This window comes from Aptenodytes patagonicus, chromosome 22 (assembly GCF_965638725.1).
Source record: "Aptenodytes patagonicus chromosome 22, bAptPat1.pri.cur, whole genome shotgun sequence".
NCBI lineage: Eukaryota > Metazoa > Chordata > Aves > Sphenisciformes > Spheniscidae > Aptenodytes > Aptenodytes patagonicus.
The window spans coordinates 6,177,974-6,200,766 of record NC_134970.1 but is presented as its reverse complement, the minus strand read 5'-3'; the positions used below and the strand labels follow the sequence as shown (position 1 = coordinate 6,200,766).

The 22,793-nt window shown below is 55.9% G+C and overlaps 2 protein-coding genes across 3 annotated transcripts; one reads left to right on the top strand and one right to left on the bottom strand.

The window, feature by feature from the left end:
• Positions 1–271: 271 nt before the first annotated feature.
• On the top strand, positions 272–7,678 carry ADIPOR1 (adiponectin receptor 1). Of its 2 annotated transcripts, none has more exons than XM_076358254.1 (8): positions 272–314; positions 546–759; positions 1,593–1,709; positions 2,486–2,657; positions 3,333–3,445; positions 4,661–4,848; positions 6,257–6,450; positions 6,797–7,678. In XM_076358254.1, the coding sequence occupies exons 2-8, from the start codon at positions 619–621 to the stop codon at positions 6,964–6,966; spliced, it is 1,095 nt and encodes a 364-aa protein (XP_076214369.1). In that variant the 5' UTR covers positions 272–314; positions 546–618; the 3' UTR covers positions 6,967–7,678. The 2 variants fall into 2 exon arrangements, with proteins under 2 accessions (XP_076214369.1, XP_076214368.1); XM_076358253.1 differs by having other exon boundaries at positions 3,259–3,445.
• A 987-nt stretch (positions 7,679–8,665) lies between these two features.
• Positions 8,666–19,736, bottom strand: TIMM17A (translocase of inner mitochondrial membrane 17A). The gene is made up of 6 exons (XM_076358255.1): positions 19,665–19,736; positions 15,467–15,566; positions 13,619–13,682; positions 12,185–12,313; positions 11,687–11,797; positions 8,666–10,375 (listed from the first exon to the last, which is right to left on the bottom strand). Exons 1-6 carry the CDS (start codon positions 19,688–19,690, stop codon positions 10,305–10,307), a joined length of 501 nt encoding a protein of 166 aa, XP_076214370.1. The 5' UTR covers positions 19,691–19,736; the 3' UTR covers positions 8,666–10,304.
• Between the last annotated feature and the right edge of the window lie 3,057 nt (positions 19,737–22,793).

Genomic DNA, 22,793 nt, shown 5'->3' with positions numbered 1-22,793 from the left:
CGCGACGCCCCGCCCGTAGGGGGCAGCCGAGCGCGCGGCCAGTGAGACGCGCGGCCGGGCTAGAGCGCCTCCCGCCGGCACGTCAGGCGGGCGACTCGCCCAATCGCAGCGGCCGGCAGCCGGCGGGGCGGGGGGAAGAGAGAGACAGACAGCGACTGCATCCAATCAGAAAGCGAGACCCGGGCTGCGCCCCGCCGATCCGTCCCGGGGGCGTCGTCGCCGCGCGGGGCGGGGCCTCGCGACCGGAAGCGGCCCCTTCCCTCAGCGTCGCTTCCGGTGCCGCCGCCGCCGCCCTGCGCGGGATGTAGCGGCCGGTGAGCGCGGGCGGGCGGCGACGGGGGCGGCCGGGCGCTGCCCCCCCCTCCCCCGGCGGGCGGTGGCCTCAGCCCCGCCGGTGCCTCGGGAAGGGCCGGGTCCGTCGGTCCCAGCCCCCGGGGAGGGCCCGGCCCGGCCCGGGGCGGGGCGGGGCGGGGCGGGGCGGGGTGCGCGGCCGTCGGTTCCCGGCCGGGTCCCGGTAACTCTCTTCTTCCTCCCTCCCTCCCCAGCGCGGCGGCAGAAGGACGCGGAGGGACCTACACCGGCTGCCCTCGGCCACCGGCACCGACCCCGCCGCCCCCCATGGCGTCCCGCAAAGCCTCCGCCGCCGGGCAGGGCAACGGGCTGGCCGCCGGCGGCCGGGAGAGAGCCCACCTGGAGCTGGCCGAGCTGGGGCCGCTCCTGGAGGAGAAGGGGGACCAGGGAACCGCCGGCTCGACCAGTGTAAGCCTTCCTTCGCCCCGCGGGCGGCCAGCGGGCACCTCGCCGGGGTGCTGGGTGCTCTCCGGAGCCGCGGCTGGGCCCGCTCCTCCTTGCTCAGCCGCTCCGCTCCCTCCTTGCGGATTAACCTGGGAATCTGCCCGCCGTCCCCTTAGCAGCTCGAAGGACGCAGGCCGGCCGGGTGTGTTGTGCAGAGCCCCGAGCCGTCGCTTTGTGTCAGCGCAGAGAGGCTGCCAGATGTTTTGCCACCCGAACGCTGACGGTCCGGCTGGCCCGTGCTCTGAGCTGGCCCAAAAACCTCTCCGGTCGTGCAGGCGTGGATCTGCGATAGCCCTCGTGCAGAGATGTCAGCCGAGATGCGGTGTCTCCGCCTGCCAGCGCTGCTGCTTGGAGCGAAGGGGTGTTCTCGGTCACCCGGCTGTTCCCTGGCCCTTCGGGCTGGAAATCGCCTTCCCAAACCCGCTAATGGAAAAGGAGGAGAGGGGGAGTTGAGCCGGGACGGGCAGAGCTGCTGCCTCCGCTCTGCGTTGGGCTGACGGCTGGGGTGGAGAGCCGGGTTTCCTGGCTGGGCCGAGTGGCTTGTTCCAGCCTTGGCTGTAGGGATGAAAATCCCCCGCGGTAATCCCGCCTTTCGACAAGGATAAGTCTGGGATTAGCCTGCCCGCGGTGGTTGAGACAGTAGCGTGTTGCGTAAGTGGTGGTGACCGGCGGGTCCTGCCTGTCCCCTCAGGAAGGGATGAAGCTCCAGGTGCTCTCAGAAGGGACTCGCCGCTCTCCGCACGCTGTTCCTCCTCCCGTGGGCAGGAATGATTTCCTCCCGACGTTTCTTCCTCTAGGCTGAAGACCCGCCGTGCCCAGCGGCCCGTGAGGAAGAGGAGGAGGTGGTCCGTGTGCTGACTCTGCCTCTGCAGGCTCATCACGCCATGGAGAAGATGGAAGAGTTTGTGTATAAGGTACGGGAGCCTGTGGCGATTCCCCGGTCCCGATTTTGGAGTATCGATGAGGCCCTGATGCCCCAAGCCCGGGGCTCGGGGTGGCGGGCAGGGGCTGGGATGCGTCGCTCTGTCTGGGCGAAGCTCCCGGGGCTCCAGGCAGCTCTGCCGGCAGCCTGCTCCGGCTCCGCTCGCCTGGGCCTCCTCCCAGCAGCGCCTCCCGGGAGCGGTGCGGGAAGGGGATTATGGCGGCTGGGAAGCGCCGGTGGGTGTTGGAGGTTTTGCCCAGCCGCGCTGACGAGCAGCGACCTGGGGAGCAGTCCCAGTGCCTCTGCGTTCCTCTAACGGGGACGGGGAGCACCAAGCACCGTTGCTGGTTTCACCCGGTGCCTGTCCTCGCGGTCACTGCGGTTCGGTAAGCGGTGGCATCGGCTGAGGGCCAGCCCGGTTCTGTTGCCAGCTGGGGCTCCCTCTTCCCTGACCAAAATGGGAGTTCCCCGCTGCAGGGAACAGTTACTTCGGGTGCAGAAGGGTTAAACCTGAGGGTGCAAATCGCCTCCGACTCCCTGGGGGGACGGGTGGGGAGCGCTCTCCAGGATGTGGGTGGCTTAAGGGATCCCACAGGGTGCTGATCTTGCAAAAGCTGAACTTTCTCTCCCCGAGGAGCATTACAGGGCATTTTCAGCCCCGGCTGGGCTTGTTTCGCCTGCGACCTTAGGCTCCCGGGGTGAGTAAACGTGAGCCTTTGGGCTGGCTCGACGTTCTGGGGGTCACCAGCGCAGCTTGGCGTGTTGCAGGTGTGGGAAGGGCGCTGGCGCGTGATCCCTTACGACGTGCTGCCCGACTGGCTGAAGGACAACGATTACCTCCTGCACGGACACAGGCCTCCCATGCCGTCCTTCCGAGCCTGCTTCAAGAGCATCTTCCGAATACACACCGAGACGGGCAACATCTGGACGCACTTGCTAGGTGACTGGGGGGGGGGGATGGTTTGGTAGCCCCGGGGGCTGAAGGTGGGCTTGGCCCCCGCGCGCGAGGGTAGCCTTTCACGGCCGGGACTTGCTTGGCGCTGGGGTCCTCTCCGTGCCCGGGGCTTCCCTTTGAGGATCGCGTACCCCTGCCTGGTCCCGCGCGCGCAGGCAGCTCGGTCACGAGGGTGAAGGAAGACCAGGGCACTTCCTCGCAGCGGGGCCCCGGGGCTGGGCTCAGCGACGGTTTGTGGCTTTGCCGACGCTCCGCGAGAGCGGGACGGGGGAGCGCGTCCTGGGCAAAACAGGAAAGCCTCGCGGCACTTTCCTCTGAAACCCGGGGACGGTCAGTGGCTCTTCGCCCTGCGCCTGACCGTGCCCTTGCCCCCTGCTCAGCTCGCCTGCGGTAACGACAGCCTCAGCTCACGGCCCGCTGCCGAGCCAGCCCCGGGTGCGACTGGGCACCTCCGGGTGCACTGCGAGCAGGATGCGTCCAGGTCCTGCCTTGCAGAGCACAGCCAGGGCCGTGTTTCTCCTGGCTCTTCGCTGAATCCGTTCGCTCTCCCTTCCGCCTGACTGCCCCTTTGGCGTCTTCCCTGCAGGTTTTGTTTTGTTCCTCTGCTTGGGGATCCTGACCATGCTGCGGCCCAACATGTATTTCATGGCTCCTCTCCAGGAGAAGGTGGTGTTCGGGATGTTCTTCCTGGGAGCGGTGCTGTGCCTCAGCTTCTCCTGGCTTTTCCACACTGTCTACTGTCACTCAGAGAAGGTCTCGCGGACTTTTTCGAAGTGAGTCAGCACGAGTGCGGTTGCGTGGTCTCGTAGGAGGTGTGGAGTTCTCACAGCACTTCCTCTTGGAAAGCGCTGCGTTCCCGAATGTTTTATCCTTGGGGATAAAAACACTGAATTCACTGAATCCGGCCTGGAGTCGAGAGGGAACCGCGGCTGGGTCCCGGAGGGCTCTGCCCTGTGCCTGAGCACCTTAAACTGCCCGCTCAGACGCCCTCAGGCGGATGATAAAGACGGGGACCCTGGGAACCCGCAGCTCCCACGGGAACAGCCTTTGTGCCCCTCGTAGCAGTGAACTGAGGAGGGGTCTCGGTCTCGTGAGACACGGCAGTTTGGCAGTTTCCAGTTTACTGGATGCTTTCAAAAACTCTGGTTTGGATCCAGTTTGGACTGAAACCAAATTGAAAGAAACAAAACAAAACAGGATTCCTGGCGAAGTGGAAAGGCTGGGCAGCGGCCGGCGCCTCTCCCCGAGGTCGGTGCGCGGGCTGCTCTTCGAGTTAAGCTCACATCAGCCTTCGTGGCGCAGGCAGGGCAGCAGCAAGGCTTTCAAATAAGATCTTGCTCGGGCAAGTCTGTCAAAGGCATTTGCTTGGGTGCTGCTTGCTGGGAAATCATGCCGATCTCCTTTGCGCAAACCCCAGAGATCCTGCGGGATCGTGTCTGCAGAACAAACTGTGCTGCTGTGCCCTCAGCAGAAATGTTCCTGCGTAGCGGGGAAGGTGCTTGCCACGGCCGCCGCGGCGGCGGGGGTAACGCAAGCGGCTGCGTTTCGGTGGTGAAATGGTTCCTGGATCAATAGACCGAAAGCACTTTGCAGTGGAGGGTAACAGTCAAATCCGTACGTGCAAGGACTCGCGCCCGCCGTGTCCTGGCGTGGTGCTTTGAGTGCACGGCCCGTCTCGTATTCGGCTGGCTCCTGTTCATCCTCTGTGCTCCTGCCGAGCTCTGCTGGCATCCCCAGGAGCCGTGTACGTGCCCAGGCCCTTTCTCACGTCCCAAATCGCGTTGATGAGACCCGAGCGCAGCCCTCCTCCGCTCTCTGGGCCCGCAGCTTCACCGGCGGGGCCGTGGCTGCCTGTCTGGCCCTGGTGACCCCATTTGGGCGCAGACAGGCTGGAGGGTACCGACGCACCGTTACCAAGAGGACACAAGGACGGGGGGGTGGATTTTGGGGCTCACCCGTGACTCTCTGTCATTGCACCCCGGCTGCAGGTTGGATTATTCGGGAATTGCACTGCTGATCATGGGGAGCTTTGTCCCGTGGCTCTACTACTCGTTCTACTGCTCCCCGCAGCCAAGACTCATCTACCTCTCCATCGTCTGTGTCCTGGGCATCTCTGCCATCATCGTTGCTCAGTGGGACCGGTTTGCCACCCCCAAGCACAGGCAGACAAGAGCAGGTAGGCGTTCTCCCTCCTCACCCCGAGTCCCCAGCCCCGGGAGGGAGCTCGGGAGGGCTTCAGGGAGGCACTTTGGGAAGATCCCATTGTGGGATGGCTCCTCTTCCCATTTGGGAAGAGCTCTCGGCATCTGCAGAATTAATTCCCCCAGAGCAGCGCCCCGCCCTGCAGCAGCTCCTGGCAGGGGGAGGTCTCCTTCCTCCTCTCGCTGTGCCGGGGGTTTAGATCCTCCGCTGAGCAGGGCCCGAGCTCCGCCCGGCACTCGGCAAGCCTGAGGTTCGGAGCGGGCAGACAGCGTTTAAAAATAGCCCTGTAAGTGGCGGCTGGGTGGCCTGGGGCTGTGCCGCGCGAAGCCGCCTTTCTCCGGGAAGCGGTTTGGCAGCGCGAACCCGCAGCTCAGGCAGAGGAGGAGAGAGGTTCCCTCATCTGTCCCCTGCCAGTTACACGCTGGCACGTACCTGCCTTCCTGGAAGCTGCAGGGCGAGGCTGCCTCCAGCCCGCTCCGCGCTCACACCCTGTCTTGCCCCCGCTGCAGCCTCTGCAGATTAAATCGGCCTCGCTGAGAACCAGTGAGTGTGGAGAAACGCCTCCGCCTGCCCTCGCCTCCCCAGGGGGCTCCTGCAGCAAAACGTCTCTCGCAGCTACGTGACGAGAGACGATGCTGAGCTGGAGGCCGGGCGCGTGACCCACGAGACCCCCCTCAGAAGAGGGCAGGGGACAGGGTGGGACTGCCAGCCCCACCGCTGCCCCACGGCAGCGCTGGTGTTGGCACGCTGGCAGAGATCCCGGCTGCCTGCTCCTGGAGAGGGCTGCTGTCCTCCCCCGGTGCGAAGCGAGATCCTGCTGTGAGTACAAGGCGCAGCCGCTCTGGGCTGGTGTCTCGCTGCGGTGCCGTTTGCTCTCTGCCAAACTAATTAGATGCCAGAGCTGAAAATATCGGCACTGCTAATTAGCACCTTCCCCTTGAGCTCCAAGCAGCTTCACCGAACAACTGACTCTGGCAAAGCCTCTCCTCGAAGGGCTGGCTGGGGCTGCTGCGTTCCTCACGCCCGTGAGGCTTCGGTGCGATCCGATGGGCTGGCACCTTCCGAAAGAGCCGTTCCCGTAGCCAGGAGCGGGAGCTGCCGCAGCCCTGCCGCTGTACGGAGAGCGCCCGTCTGCGTGGCCAGCTCTGCCCAGTGAGCACCGCGGGTCAGCACTGGTTTTCACCGGGACGTGGGGCTGCAGATCCCTCGTTTTGTGGAGGATAAATGCCCCGGGGGTTGGATAACCCAGGACCGAGTGAGGAAAAGCTGCTGGTGCCTCCAGGAGCTTCCCTTTGCGCAGGACGAGGGTGCGAGGGCAGCTGGCGGGGAGGAGCAGCGCCCCGTCCCCGCTGCGCTCCCACTTGCTGATCTCTCCGCCGCAGGTGTCTTTCTGGGGCTGGGGCTGAGCGGCGTGGTGCCCACCATGCACTTCACCATCGCCGAAGGGTTCGTGAAAGCCACCACCGTCGGCCAGATGGGCTGGTTCTTCCTCATGGCCGTGATGTACATCACGGGCGCGGGGCTGTACGCCGCACGCATACCCGAGCGCTTCTTCCCGGGCAAGTTCGACATCTGGGTGAGTGTGGGACGAGGCGGTGAGCGGGGCGCTTTGGGGGGGGGCAGCTGTGAGGCTGGGGAGGGGGATTGAGGGGGGGGAACTCTGAGATGAGGAGAAGGGGGGGGGGTCCTGGTGTGCCCCAGCGCGTGTGCTGGCAGCCAGACCTTGAGCGGCTGCTGCGAGCAGGCAGGGCGGGCCAAAGTACGGGGTGGAAAACGCTGCCTGGGAGCAAGGAGGGAGAAGTGGAGCTCGGAGGACGGTCCTAGGGCGGTGCGGAAGCAGCGAGGAGGAAGAGGAGGAGGTGTTCCCGGTGTTGCTTTGTCCCCTTTGGTCTGGTCTAAAGGGCTTTTTCGCTTCCCCGCAGTTTCAGTCGCATCAGATCTTCCACGTGCTCGTGGTGGCTGCGGCCTTCGTCCACTTCTACGGGGTGTCGAACCTGCAGGAGTTTCGCTACGGACTCGAAGGGGGGTGCACAGACGACTCTCTCCTCTGAGGGCGCCCGATTTTAGTACAAGCTTCCTAAGTGCTTTTTAAACTCTGTCTTTGCTAAAATCAAAGGAAGACTCAAAACTGTTTGGGGTTGTTGGTTGGTTGGTTGTTTTTTTTTTTTTTTAGGGGGGGGGGGAAGAAAAATTCTTTAGCAAAGTTGTCGACCAAATCCTCACCCCCTTCCCCACGCACTTTGCTGGGGCTGAGGGGAGGCGACGCAGGCGCCGGCAGCCAGCCCTGCCGCGCTCTCGCGGCCTCGCCTCCTCCAGACAGCGTTTCAGCTGCACCGGGGTCATCCGACCTTCCCAGGCATGCCGCTTTCCGAAAGCAAAGGGCGCGGGTACCCCGCTCCCGGCACAGCCGAGCACCCCCTCCCCGAGCTCACCGCCGGAGCGAGCGGAGTCACGCACTACCAGGCCCGGGGCCAGAGATTTTTTGCATATCCCTCGCAGCAGAGCCGCCTTGCTGGGGGCAGCTCTGCGGCCCCCGGTGCTGCTGCCCAGGGCACAGGCACAGATTCATGTAACTTAAGTTTTAATTGTCTTTTTTTTTTTGTTTGTTTGTTTTCCTTGACAAAGTAATGTAAACATAAATGAGAGAATATTTAATATTTAATACTAAGCTTTAAAAAGACTTGCTGCCACCGCAGTGTACTCGGCTCCCTCGCTGTCTGTGGTAGTAAAGGAAGGACAGTGTGTTTAGGGGAATGTAGAGCCGCTGTAGCTGATTGAAATAAAAAGGTCAATAGTTCAGTGTCGTGCTGCTGGTGTCCGTCTCGGTTTTTTGGGGTGGGTGTAGCGAAGCTGCTCGGGGTGTGGGCTGCTTCTGGGGAGAGGGCTCCGAGCACCCCCCAGGAGCGTGTCCCCTCAAAGGCTGAACGGCAGGAGCACCCGTGAGGGGCAGCGGGATCCGTCCGGCCGCAGCAGCGAGGCTGGACAGCCCCAAGGGCCAAAATAAAACATGGGAACCTCTTGGGTGTTGTGGAGGTGAGAGGGGAGGAAATGCTTCCCCGGCCGGGCGAAGGCTTCCCTCCTGGGATCAGCGAGGGTGAGGAGGTGAGACACGAGCTGCCCGTGCATCTTTTCTAGATGCCGCAACCCGGTCGGTGTCTGGGGAGTGAAGGGACACTCTAAACCTTGCGCAGAAGCGTGTGAGCGACCGTCCAGCGCAGGCGGTCAAGGGGGATTAGAGGGGAAGAGCTGAGCTGAGCAAAGCTCCTCTGGGGCAGCCGAAGCCCGTCCCCTTACAGAGGGCTGAGGGAGGAGCGCCTGGCAGGGCCACCGCAGCCCCCGGGCCACAGCCAGCACCGGCAGCACGTGTCCCTGCTCTCCCCGGCAGGCGGGGAGTCGCTGCTGCAGGGAAGGGTTGTGTGGTGACCCCTTTTTTGAGAGGTTTGGATGTGGCCTGGCTTTGGGGACCAGGAAGGCAGGGCCAGGGTGGGGAGCAGGAGGTTCCCCTGTGCACCCCCGTGTCCCTCCCCGGCCCGAGCCTGCTCCCCGACAAAGCACTGGTGGGAGAGGTCACCCACGTGCTCCAGGCTGCTGCTTAAATACGGGCAGGAGAGGACTCGGCTGAGTCGTCTCGCCTCCCAGCAAACCCCTAAGGAGAGCTCAGCGGTGCGAGGGCCAGGCCGGAGACCGAAACCCCGGAGCTGCACGCAGATTTGAACATCGCCCGAGTGCTCTAAGCCTGTATCAAATCAAGAGTATGGGAAAACATCTGGTGATTAACACGCACATCTGGATACACGGGGGAGGCTCCGCAGCTGCTGAGAGCCGAGTGTAATTCTCTCTCAAAGACCAGAGACTCACCCACTCCCCTACGGCCAGGGTCTCAACCGGGAACAGGAGAGGGCACCGGCCGACTGACACAAACCAAGAAAATTGCCTTGACAATTCGCCAGAGGAACCAGGTAAGCGGCAAAGGAAGACAAGCCTTCACACACACAGACACACACACTCCCACTCTCTGCTTTTGCGCTTAAGGTTTTCGAAAATTACACACCACCAGCAGCTACACAAAACAGCAAGGTACCAGAGATGCGAGCCCCGGCGGTCCTGGAGCGGTTCTAGGCCAGGCAGGGGGGTGGAAACAGGAAAATGTCGCTTTCACAGGATGACAGGACATGGACGTTCAGGATCTCGCGCGTGCATGCAGGCTTCGTACAACGCTAATTCAGCCACTGGTCGACCATTACTGTGACCGCTTCTGTTATTTCCATCCTCTCCTCCTACTACAGGGGTCTGACTTAGTTTCCTGACAGAGCGCAGAGGTCAAGCTCCTTCCTGGGCAGAGGAAAAGCCACGAAGCGGCTCAGATAACATTACGCAAGTCTTTCTGAATATGGGTATTCTATCAGGAACTGCCAGCAAACAATAGTATTAACTAGTATTAACAACAGAAAACCTCACCGGATATGATTTTTTTTAACTGCTGGCAAAAGGGAACATGCCTCCACAACTGGAGTTTAAGAACAAAAACACAGAGCAGATGTTTTAGTTGTGCTCGGGACTGGATCCGAGGTGAAAAGGCAAGAGGCTGCGCTGGCAGCACGCAGGCAGGTGCAACGCTTCCCCCTCCAGCCCCCACAGGCCCACGCGTTCTCTGTTCGGGGCTCCTACACACGCCTCACCGCAGTTCTAGGAGGGGGAAGCTGTCTGCGGTGTTCCCTTCCAGGCCCGCTGCGAGGGCCGCAGTAAGCAGCAGCGGAGCTGAAGGATTAGTTTGCTGCCGCCTCCTGCTAAAAGGGGCTGAAAGCCTTGCGGGTTTAGGGGAAGGCGGAGGTACGGCTGCAGCCTGCGGATCCACAAACGGCAGATTCTGCTTTAACCAAAGAACTTGGGCTGCGTGGCGGCAGCGGAGGAAACAAAGAACAGCAGCGAAATATATATTGCTGGAAGTAATTTTCACTGGCTTGCACATTTTCCCAATAATATTCACTTTAGGAATGTAAAACTGCGTGTAGATGAATTGTTTTCCTTAAGCTGAAATACGTGTAGCGACCTAAATCCGACAGGGAAGTGGCTAAATTCCAAGCTGCGTTCACTGCAGATGGTCAACGCCACATCCCAGAGAAGCCTCCAAAGACTTTCACTTCAGTCCATGTCCAAAGGATGACAAGACTCCATGTGGTCCTTGTCTTAAATCAACGTGTATTCTATCAGACATGTATCAACACTACAGCAATGGAATCTATCATGAATAAATAGATCTGTCATCTTCTGAAAGTTCTCCTGTGCAGCTTTACGCTGAAGAGTGCTGAAGGTCCTCTTGGCATGGTTTGCGTAAGAGACTACCACTGGTGTAAAGACATACCACATCTCGGTCCTCCAGCATTTTAAATTACAGCCCGGGTACAACATGGACTAGGAGAATGAGGATAATCACTGGTACTGTCTGTAGTCGCCAAATGGAGAGGGCTGCAGCTGGGAGGGGTCATCTGAAAACTGAGGGCCTGCGAATAAGGCAAGAGAAGGCAAATATTAGGAAAAGACAAGAGATCCTTCCTCCTAAAAGCATGAAACACATTCACAGCATTTTTAATATAAATCCCCTCTAAAATTAATGAAGCCAATAACAAGACTTTACATTGGTTTTTTTTTTCATTCAAAGGAGTTCAAGAGCTTTACGCGTTGACAAGAGCCTCAGTCCAACACAGAGTATCTCCTTTACTAATGGGGAAATGAATCGGAGCAGTGAGAGGGAAACATTTTCAGTCGCCTAAAGGAGCTGGAAACCTATGCCTTATTGCCCTTCAGCTGAACTTAGCCACTCTGTAAAGGTTTACCCACGGCGACTTGCCCGACAATAAAGCAAGCCAGTGAAACGGAACAAATGATTGTGGAGTCAGCTTCCCGACTCCTCTCACCGACGTTCTGCTGGAGGGAAGCAATACGTTTACTGTATGCTAATTTTAGAGAGAATAAATTGTAACGGACAGATGATACCCCTTCTGTAACGCAGATTAATTTTAAAATGCCTTTGTATTAAGAACAGAAATTGTTATAATTCAGATTGAACAAAGAACATCAGTGAACAAAGCTGAGAGGGAAGCCTCTCAGGAATTAGTGGCTTGCTACTAATCCCTTCAACAAACACTAGCGTTTTTGTCTGTATTCCTCCCAAAATAAGGTGGGCCAACAGAGGTATGGAGTATTTTGCACAGGCAAGTATTTACACAAACGGTTACCGACTCGGCTAACTGACACCTCAGCCTGCATTTTACTTAGGGGGAGGGAAAAAAAAAAAGGGATCTAGTTTTTGAAGCAGTTTAGGAAAAAAACGCCGCCGCCAGCAGCCCTCTTTGAAATCTTTTATCTGTATCTGCCTGCTGATCTTGATCACCTCATTTAAACCAGGGTTGCCCGCACATTCACCCACAGAGCACAGCCAGCCTGCCAGCAGCGTCCCTCTTGCCCGCGGCTTGCTATTCCCTCAAACCTGCTGCGTCACCCGCCGCTGACTACAATACTGCTGCCACCATCTGACAGCTTGCGTGGCTGCATCAGGGGACAGGGCAGAAGACGGGGACAGCGGGGTCGTCCCTGCTTTCAGCCATGCAGCCTCCAGCCACCCCGTGGGGAGGAGCTGATGACAGTCCGGTGTCACCGGCAGCGTGCGGCTCCTCCTTGACTTTCTACAGCCTTAGAAGCTGGCAACCGGCAGAGTAGATTCACTCTGTGGTAAGACTAATGACTGGAAGAGGTACGCTAGTAAAGACTGCACTATAAAAGCCTGGCGATGCCACAGTCCGACGGCTCCTTACCGTTGGGAAACTGTGTGGAGGCAAATCTTGTTAACAGAATACCAGCTCCTTCGATTAAAGCTAGGAGAATTCCTCCCATCGCAGCAGATCCGACCATGGCAACAGGTCCATCTAAAAATAAAAAGCACAAAACGACACTTTTTACTTCTTTGGTGCATTGCTTCGCATGTTACAGCTCTCTTTCTTTAGTTACAGTCTCTCCTATAAGCAGACTCAGAAGCGGTAATTTTGCATCCATTAAGCCTCATTAGCATCACCAGTAAAGGGATAATTAGTGGGCAACTCTTCCTCAAGGAAACAAAGGAACACCGCTAATGTTTGAGAACATAATTACTACTTTCATAAGCACAGGACAAAAGTTCCAGATTATCTTTCAATTTCTCTGAGGAAGTAAATTCCAATTTGGGTATCGTAGACTGTTGCGTCGCTGTAACGATGAGAACTGTACATTCAGAGTACAGAAGTTTTATCTGATATCTGATATCCTCAGTTTCTTACTTCTTGCAGCTAATATGGCTCCAGTCAGGGCTCCGCTTGTGATTGAATTCCACGGGTCTTCTTTCCCTCTCATTCTGACCATACTGCAGTCAATCATGGAGAAGAGACCTCCCCAGACAGCAAAGCTACCTGTTAAAAAAACCCCAAAAACCGGTTTAGAGAAAGCAGCCGCGCTGCAGCCATGTAATCAAGAGATGGTGTAGTATTAGCGTGCTTGCTTTCAGACGTGGAAGGATACTCAGACCCACAAAGAACCAAACGCAAGTTAAAATCAATACCGCGAAAAATTCTCAACTTGCCAGGTGACACACGTATTACACATACACACGTTTCATATATCATCTCACTAATTTATATTTAATGACAGAAAGCTTACCAAACAGTGATGATAACGGAACTTCCATCCTAATAAAGCCAGATTAGCTCAGGGAACTTTCATATTTTTCACTTTTTAAACATATTTCCTCATAGAGAATGACGCAGAGTAATTTCGCACCTTATCCTAATCCTGCTCCTGGCATCTCAGAAGATGGGCACTGGTCGGTATTGTATGGCAGATGCAAAGAGAATGCAAGTTTTCAGAACGCAAATTCTGAAGTCTTTTAACAACAATGTGTATTATAAATTAAAATAAATACTGACCTCCAGACTCATTTGGGGAAAAATACTATTTAGAATAAACTCAGCCCTCCTTAATTTGAGGTGTCTAACGCTTTATACCAGATTAACACCAGCTAAAAACCAGGAGGTGCCTCTCTCTGTGCACAGACCCCGCAGGCTGCAGCCACAAAGCCTTTTCAGCCTGCGGCCCCGATTTCTTTGCAGCCAACGGTTCCGTGCTCAACACCACTCTCCCCTTTTCTCCTGTAATGCATTAATTCAATTTGCCTGTCAGAACGGCCTAATGGCACAGGGCAGCGCGTGGCCACAGCGTGACCTTTAAGAGGTCACGACGCCACTTTGACTCAAGCTGCGGCTTTGTGATTTTTACACTTCCAAGCGCAAAACTCGCTTCACAAAAATGACTGAAATTTACCTAGCTGACCCCAGGGGAACAGTCTGAAATCCTACCCAGCCCGACCCATCCACTTCATTGTTCCTCCAAGTTTGAGCGTTCCTTTTAATGAGTCAGTTTTGTTTATTTTAAAACCCCGCGCACAATGCACAGGCTCCCAGGCAGCTCTGCACAGAGCTGCTTAAAATATGACAAAATCATTAACCCTGGCTTATCACTCCATGAACACAAGCGTGTTTCCTCCACACCAAACTAATTCTGGATGCATCAGAACCGTGCTTACTCATTGCTTGGACTAACAAACCCCACTGAAACACAGCTGGCCCACAGCTCAGGTGTCACTGCGCTTGTGCCACGTGATATTCCCCGGTTATCTACCAACAGTCAACTGACTGCAACAGCAATACGAAATTAATTACCTCCCAGTTGCGGAGCTCTTGTTCTAATAGCTGTCAAACTTCCCCGCAGCCGGTGGTTTACACCCTACAATAAAAGAGCAATGACAGTTAAAATAAAAGAGTGAAGTCTTACAGCCAATCTGACTTGTATATAGCAAAAACTTGCCACGGGCCCAACATAGGTCTAAGCTCCCTCAACAGCTGTGATCAGGAGCTGACAGAAACCGCATTTTACACATACTTTAGTATTTATCACTCCCTTATAATACACCTGTCAACTACAGAAATGAATTACAGCCATCAGGCATTGAGCAATTTGAGTTCAGAGTTTGCCTGAGTGGCCTAGTGGGGACCGAACGAGACATCTGAAGTAACACTTTTAGCAAGATAAGCATATTTATTTTTCCACGTCTATCGTTTCTTTGTTCCCATCTGACGCCCGGTCGCTTGACGCAGTTTGCACAGAGGACACCAGCGGAGCAAACAGCAGCATGCAGGTAACCGCAGGGAGGAGACTCTGTCCACGGAGGACAGGGAAACCCACCCAGAGGAAGGGTGCCACGGGGCCGCGTTTGAGGAGACCTGCACGCTGTCGTATTACATTTCCAGCAGTGTTTTACCTACTTTAGTACAAACCACCTCAACCCTGTCGCAGACGCCCATGTACCAGGAGCACTGCGCTCGGCTGGCAGCAGCAATCTCACCAGTTGTCCCAAATTTAGTCGTTCCTGCTGGTCAGGTGGAATATTTAGTCCTTGTCTCATCAGCCCAGTCCCAGTAGCTAAGAGAAGCAAGCAATCTAAATGTAATTCTAAATGCAGCGCTGAGCCTTCCAGAGTCATCCGGGACCCCACAGAATTATGACTGTTTTTTAAAGAATGTTAAATTTAAATTTAATTTTAAAGTTAAATTTAAATGTTAAATTTAAAGAACATACACCCAAGTTTTATTTTTGCTACAAGCACTCAGAAGTGTGGACAGGTTTATTTAATACGTCTTAAGCAAAATTAAGAATGGCATAAAGCATATAATCCTTTTCAAGTTAAGCATCTGCAGGCTCTGACTGGTTTGGAAACATTTATTCACGAAACCTACCTCAAACTGATGGCTTATTAAGAAAGTTTAGGCAAACAAATTGTCGCATAGTAACACCAAAAACCACTCAACAAAAACCCCTTTTATATGAAGCCAGGGAAATGTTTTAAACCAAACGTTCAAGTAGAAACAGGATCTTATGTTATCAAATGTCTCTACAACAGGTTTATAGCAAAAAATTTACAGCAGGAATCCTGGAAGTGGAAACATCTTAAATGACTTGCATCGGCTAAACTTCAACTTTCACATTCACACACACTTCTGCATTTAAACAAAACCTGACTATCAAAAAAACCCAGTTAATAAAAAAATGTTAATAATTAAGAAATTAATTAAAGAAAGTAACACCCCCTAATATAAATCTGCAGGCGAAAAAGATTCTTCCTTTGAGTCTTTCCATTTCTTGCAAGAAAGGGAGAGGCGTAGGCCAGAGGAGGAAGGACAGCCCAGGCTTCACATCTTTACGCGTAGACAGAACCAGAGGCAGACGATCAGCCGAGATGGACATATTCTGCTGCGCCCTCCACTTCCCCATCCTGAGGGAGACGTCTCTCAGCAAGGGAGGGCAGCCGGCTGCCATCAGATCAAACAGGGAAAGCAGAGCTTTCACCCAGAAAGGTGAAGGACCCATCTGGATCACAGGCAGGCCGCTAATCAGTCCCTCTCACCGCACAGGGATTTCTCCTCCTTTACCTTCGGCTGGCCAGATTCACTGTTGACGGGCAGAGAAAGCAGGACTGCACTCCGAACGCACTCTCAAATGATTTTACTTACCACTGGGGAATTTCTGAACCCCTTGATAGCTTGGAAAATGCCACCTCCGATCGCTCCCATCGTGAAAGCACCTCCGCAGTCATCTATTATCCTCCAGGGACTATAAAGAAAAACAAAGATGAAAATACTAAATTCCATCACGTTAAACCGTGCAAGTAACTGTCACGGATCCACCACTCATGCACCGAGCGTAACCGGGGCGAAAATGAAGCCTGCCAGCTGTATTGTCTCACATCCAGCTTGCTGAACAGACATCAACAAAACACACGCACAGGCAGTATCACAGCAAAACAAATTTGACGGTCGCTGAGAGCCTACCACCCCGTCTTCCCGGAGCGGTAAGTATCAAATATACAGAAGAATTGCCTGAACTCCTCACACAAGGCAGAAAGACGTATTTCCATCACGGAAAACTTCTGCAGAATTCCAGCTCTGCCCTACTTATGGAGCGCAAATAGCTTTAAATTTACTGTTCTCGTTTTCTGGACAGAAAACTTAGGTGGCAAATTCAGTGCGACTCAGTTCACGGCTGGCACAAAACACCGCTTTCCCGAACTACTCACGCTTTTCATTAGTTCTCGTTACTTAAAAGAGAGACTTCAGCCACCTTTTGTTAAAGTGAAAAGGTTTTTTCCTGATGCATCCTGGATCTTTGAAGTTCATTCAAAGAAAAACCAGATCTAGTCACAGGTCCAGAAGGCCACGGTTCCTGCCTCCAACAACACGGAGCGTCGAATGTTTCCGACCAGCGAGCAAAAGCTTTGCAACACAGAGCACCTTCCTCGCCGCAAACGCTTTCAACACCGGTGAGATGAGCTTTAATTTGGGGTTCAAAACCGCTGCCCAGCACTACAGCCTTGGAACTCTCCACCACTAAACTGAACTCCTAAACTAGGTGAGCACTAACCTGCTATTAACCTCTGTTGCCACTGCTGGTAATTTCGAAGCATAAAATAACAAAGTCATTTTGTTTCTTTCATCTTGTATCAAAATCTTACAGCAGAAGCCAAGCACTCAGATGACCGTAACTCCTGCACTGTCAATAATCAGAAAACCTAGCAAAAAAAAACCAGACTACCACAACACGCGGGGTCACAAAACTGAACACTACGGCAAGCTCAGTGTTCACGTTAGCAAATCACAGATAGCAGCACCGACGCGCGTTTCCGATTTCACTCCGAATTTCACGTTTCTGTTCTCCCTACGGCATCCAGCTCCTGCACGTGAGAATACACCTTCGCTGATCCGTTTTGAACCTGCCGCTTTTCCACTCCACGGACTACGCTAATGCTCTTCTGCTGTAAGGAGGGACAAACACCATCGCTTGCCCCCAGACCCCTCGCTGTACTGCCTGTTTTGCCACGAGGTGGGTTTTTCCTTCCTGAAAAAAAGGTCTAAAATTTGCAGTCCCTCCTCCTACACGTTCTCCCAGGCTCCTCGCTTTCACGACCTACTTCTGAACCTCTCCCTACCTCCGCCCTCGCTTTAATGAGAGGGCGTAGCCAGCTCCGCACGCCTTCTAAACGAAGGTAAATTGCTTGTTTGCACAGGTGGCATCGCTCGCTTGCTTTGCTCTTGCATCCTGGCATGGCCTGGCTGTTCGGAAGGCACCAGGACCCCACCCAGACGTCACCACTGGTCCTCCCCAGTGACAGCACATCCAGGTCCCAAACCCACGCTGATTAGAAACCAGTGGAAGGATTGTACGTTATCCCACCACGCATCACCCTTCTTTTTTATTGCTCTGCCCGCAACATGCTTTCATCTCATATTCCTCACAAACCCCCTCCAGCCTTGGCTAAATTAAGTAATTTAGCCCCATTTCACATCTTATTTTCCTTCCCCTATTTCCTGCATTTAATGACCAGGAAAAGGTTACAGGCACACTGTTGTCAGAGATGCCAAGATGAAAAACGACTAAGTCTTTCTTCTCGGGGGTTTTTTTTTGTTGTTTTGTTCTTCTCCACGTCTCCTGTCCAGATTTTGATCTACTCTGTTTTGAATAAAACATCTCATCACAAATCTCTTCCTCCGTTAGCTTGCAAACAGTGACCTTGTTAAAAGGCTTCCTGGAAATCTAAATAGATTATGTCAAGTGGTCTTCCTTTACTCACAAGGCCAAAGAATTCCAATTTAGCAAATTGTGCCTGTTCTTTACCGAAACTATGTTAATTAGACCCCAACCGCGGAATGCTTTCCCAGATTTTTTTTTTCCATCTTTAACTCTACTTCAGATGTCAAGCTCATTAACTGTTACCTTTGGGGTTCTAAATTTTCCTCTTAAACTATCCTCCAAGCCTCCGCAAGAGCAGCTTTTAAATGAGAAAATGTCTTTGATACCAGCACCACCATTTCGTATGTCAGCTCCCGGAGAGACGCTGCGTGCATCTGAAAGCCGACACAAAACACCCCACAGCCCCTGGCAGCACTTGACTTCAGTAGAGGAGAGAATCGGAAGAGAATAGAAGAGATTATTCCATTATTAATTTAGCACTTATCTACAAGCTTAATGTTACTGTTAATTGCTTCCCTGACTTTAAGGGGACCCCTCCCAGTAGGGAAATGATGTGCTCACTGCTACAGGCAAGATAAGGTTGGATTCCTACTCCCGATGGCAACTGAGATCGCTTAGAGATGAGGAGAGCAGAGGCCAGGACTTCGCTTATGCCAGGGCCCCGGGGCAGCCACGTACCAGCTCCACTGACCGGAGAGGCTGAGGATACCCCACACCTCAGATCACACCCAGAGGGAGCTGCGGTGGCTTACAGCACTGTCTGGCTCGATAAAAAGAAGAGAGGGTGGCAGGCAGGGCCAGCGGAGCAAGGAAAGCCGGTGGGTGCCACGCCAGCTCTGACCACCCGTGAGCTCTTAGGGGGGTGAAGCATCCCTCCAAGCTCCTGCAGCTCTTCTAACCGCCGACGAACCACGAGAGTCGGAGGCCGCCGCGTTTTAAATGAACAAAGCTGCCTTTTCTCAGCGCCGACGGTTCAGCAGGGCGCCAGCCTGACACCAGCTCTGCTGCAGAAGGGGCAGCACTTCACCCTCGTCGTCGAACCGTCATGACATGCCAGCCTGAACAGCCTGACCTCCGCCTCCCCCGTCAGCCGTTCAGGCCGTTCCCAGCACAGACGAGACTACGCAACGATCCGTGCGTCCAACGAAGGCGACTGCGATGCAAATTACAGCCAGGTCCTACAGTGTCACCTTCCAGCGAGGTCACACTGCTCCCAGAAACAGCAACCCCCGAGGGGCTGAAACCCGCCACGTTGCTGCAGGGGGAAGAGAGATAACGGGGTGACCAGCAGCAAAACGGGACAAAAACAGCGTGGGGCCCCCGACGGCCCCCCTGCAGCTTAGCAGCAAAACGTCCCTATCGCATGACCTTACTAAAGGGAGAATGAGATTGCCCGGAGCCCACAGCAACCAATAAATAAATAAAATTTACTTTGCTAATGTCCCAAACTTTGTGCCGTAGAAAGGCGGAGCTGACATTTACGGAGAAACTTAAAACGTGGCAGCAGAGCAATCTGCAAAGCTTCGGGAAAAGCTTCGTGAACAGTCACGGGTCTCCATTTGCAGAGGCGAGCAGAACGCTGCATACTTAATCCCGAGCCCAAGCTTTCACTTGAATGCTTTATTACCGCGAATGAAACCTTTACGTTGCAACCAACGCGCCTGCGAACGTTTACGAAGCCACTACTGAAACGTGACCGGCTTTAGGTGCCGCCAGCTCGGCGGTAAGGCTGCCTGCGCGGCCAGGCCGGCTGACTTCGCCGCGCCGGCGCGCTCCCGCCTCACGGAAGCGGGGGAAGGAGAAGGGCGGAGGCACCGGGCGGAGGCACCGGGCGCTGAGGGGGAGCGTGCGCCCAGGGGCTGCAGGCCGCAGGACCTAGCCGCCAGGCCGGTACCTTCCCCCCACCACCACCTCAGGGAGGCTCCGCCGGGCTCGGTACCGGCGGGGTTTTGGCTACCCAAGCCACGGGGCAGCCCCTCAGCCGGCGCGGCCCGGCCTGCTCCGCCGCCTGCTCCCTCAGAGGGGCCCCGCCAAGGTCACACGCGCGCGCCCGCCCGCCCGCCCCGCCGCCGCCGGGGAAGCGGCCCCGGGGAGCGGCCCCGGGGAGCGCCCGCCCGGCCCCGCTCCCCCCCTGCTGCCGCCCCCGGGAGCCCGCCGGGCCCCGCCGCCTCCGCCGCCGCTCACCAGGGCTCACGCGCGTACTCCTCCATCTTCGCAGGCGCCACCGCCCTCGCCCGCCTTCCCGCCGCGCGATTGGCTCACCGCCTCCCCGCGACGGCCAATGGGGGCGGAGGGCGGGACTAGGCGGAGGGGAGAGAGGGGCGTGCGCATGCGCCGTCCCCCCTTCGCCTCGCCCCGCCTCGCCGGGGGCCTCCGGGCGCCCGCCCCGCCGTGAGGCGGCCCCGCGGGAGGGCCCGCTTCGTCCCTCCTCATCTGCCGGGCCCGCCGGCCCCGCTCGTGTCCCCCCCTCGGGCACAGCCATCGGCGTCCTGGGGAAGGGGAGAGGGCGCCTAGATGGGGCTGTCCTCACAGGGCCCTCCGAGGGCTGGCCGTGGGTCCCCCGTGGGTGCGGGTCGGGGGGCTGAGGAGAGGCTCCCACGCAGAAGAATAATCATAGAATCATAGAATCATAGAATCATTGAGGTTGGAAAAGACCTCTAAGATCATCGAGTCCAACCATCGACCCAACACCACCATGCCCACTAAACCATGTCCCTAAGCGCCTCATCTACACGTCTTTTAAATACCTCCAGGGATGGGGACTCAACCACTTCCCTGGGCAGCCTGTTCCAATGTTTAACCACTCTTTCAGTAAAGAAATTTTTCCTCATGTCCAATCTAAACCTCCCCTGGCGCAACCTGAGGCCATTTCCTCTCGTCCTATCGCTTGTTACTTCGGAGAAAAGACCAACACCCACCTCGCTACAACCTCCTGTCAGGTAGTTGTAGAGAGCGATGAGGTCTCCCCTCAGCCTCCTTTTCTCCAGGCTAAACAACCCCAGTTCCCTCAGCCGCTCCTCATCAGACTTGTTCTCCGGACCCCTCACCAGCCTCGTTGCCCTTCTCTGGACACGCTCCAGCACCTCGACGTCCTTCTTGTAGTGAGGGGCCCAAAACTGAACACAGTATTCGAGGTGCGGCCTCACCAGTGCCGAGTACAGGGGCACGATCACTTCCCTACTCCTGCTGGCCACACTATTGCTGATACAGGCCAGGATGCCATTGGCCTCCTTGGCCGCCTGGGCACACTGCCGGCTCATGTTCAGCCGGCTGTCGACCAGCACCCCCAGGTCCTTTTCCGACAGGCAGCTTTCCAGCCACTCTTCCCCAAGCCTGTAGCGCTGCATGGGGTTGTTGTGACCGAAGTGCAGGACCCGGCACTTGGCCTTGTTGAACCTCATACAGTTGGCCTGGGCCCATCGATCCAGCCTGTCCAGGTCCCTCTGCAGAGCCTTCCTACCCTCGAGCAGATCAACGCTCCCGCCCAACTTGGTGTCGTCTGCAAACTTACTGAGGGTGCACTCGATCCCCTCATCCAGATCATCAATAAAGATATTAAACAAGACCGGCCCCAGTACTGAGCCCTGGAGAACACCGCTCGTGACCGGCCGCCAACTGGATGTAACTCCACTCACCACAACTCTCTGGGCCCGGCCGTCCAGCCAGTTTTTGACCCAGCGCAGAGTCCACCTGTCTAAGCCGTGAGCCGCCAGCTTCTCGAGGAGAATGCTGTGGGAGACGGTGTCAAAGGCCTTGCTGAAGTCCAGGTAGACCACATCCACAGCCTTTCCCTCATCCACTAGGCGGGTCACCCGGTCATAGAAGGAGATCAGGTTGGTGTATGTATCCCCGTCAGGGCTCGGCCCGCGCCGCAGCGCTCTGGCAAAGGCCTGAAAGGCAAAGCGGCTTTTATTTAGCCCTCTAGTAAGTAGCGCCTGCGGTAAAAGCGTGAGCAGGCCGGAGGGGCGGGAGTCGGCTCTGCCCGTCCTTCAGACTTCAGGCAACTGACCTGCCCGTAAGTGGGTCCCGACGGAAGATGCCGTGAGCGCCCTGGAAGTGGAAGCCGAGAAGGAGCCTGGCGGTACCCGGCTGAGCTGGAGGAGGACGCCGGCCTGGTGACGGAGGGGTCGGTGCGGGGTGACGTGCCCACGCTGAAGGCATCCATCCCACCGGAGCTGCTGAGACGCTGGGGAGCGGCATCCATCGCATCAGCGGCGCTGCCGAATCAGCTGGGTTGACCTCAAGGTGTCCCTGGAGACGCTCCTGTGGGCCGGGCAGCGTGGGCGAGAGCTGGGCTTTGGGGTCCCTCTCAAGAGACATTGCCTGCGAGAGGGCAGTTCTTCAGGGAGGCCGGGAAGGCAGAGCTGAAAACCGCAGAATTTGTCTCTGCGCTGGCAGCAAATGCCAGGGCAGCCTGCAAAGCCCCCGAAGCCTTTACCCACAAGTTTGCAAGTGCTCCAAGTTGTAAATCGCTTATTCTCTTCACACTCCCAATTTAACCTTACACGCTGCGCTCTCTTGTAAGGGCGGTAGATCATTCGGTTGCAACAGGCGATGCAGATTGTGCACCGAGGCACTTAATTGCTCTAATAAATCATAGGCTGAAGCAATGGAAAGGAGCTGGAATGCTCCACCTGCTTTAATTTGCTGTTTTTGAAGGCTTTAAAAGACTCCTTGTGAATGTAAGCCTTCGTGGTCCAAGTGCGGCAGTGGCATGTTTGCCCTTGTTGAAGGCAGGATGGGAGCAGAGGGCGATGCAGTAATGGAGATTACCAGAAGGTGGTATTGTGGCTTCTGCTTTGGCCAAGGAGGGGAGATGGGAAGAGTGGAAAACCTCAGCCTCGACCCAGCCGCTGTAGCCTGGTCAAGCCTGGGAGCAGACCTCTCCACTCTCGTAGAATCATAGAATGGTTTGGTTGGAAGGGACCTTAAAGATCATCTAGTTGCAACCCCCCTGCCGTGAGCAGGGACACCTTCCACTAGGTCAGGTTGCTCAGAGCCCCGTCCAACCTGGCCTTGAACACTGCCAGGGAGGGGGCCTCCACCACCTCTCCGGGCAACCTGGGCCAGTGTTTCACTGCCCTCAGTGAAGAATTTCTTCCTTACGTCTAATCTAAATCTCCCCTCTTTCAGTTTAAAGCCATTACCCCTTGTCCTATCACTACAGGCCCTTGTAAAAAGTCCCTCTCCAGCTTTCTTGTAGCCCCCTTCAGGTACTGGAAGGCTGCAAGAAGGTCTCCTCAAAGCCTTCTCTTCTCCAGGCTGAACAACCCCAACTCTCTCAGCCTTTCTTCATAGCAGAGGTGTTCCATC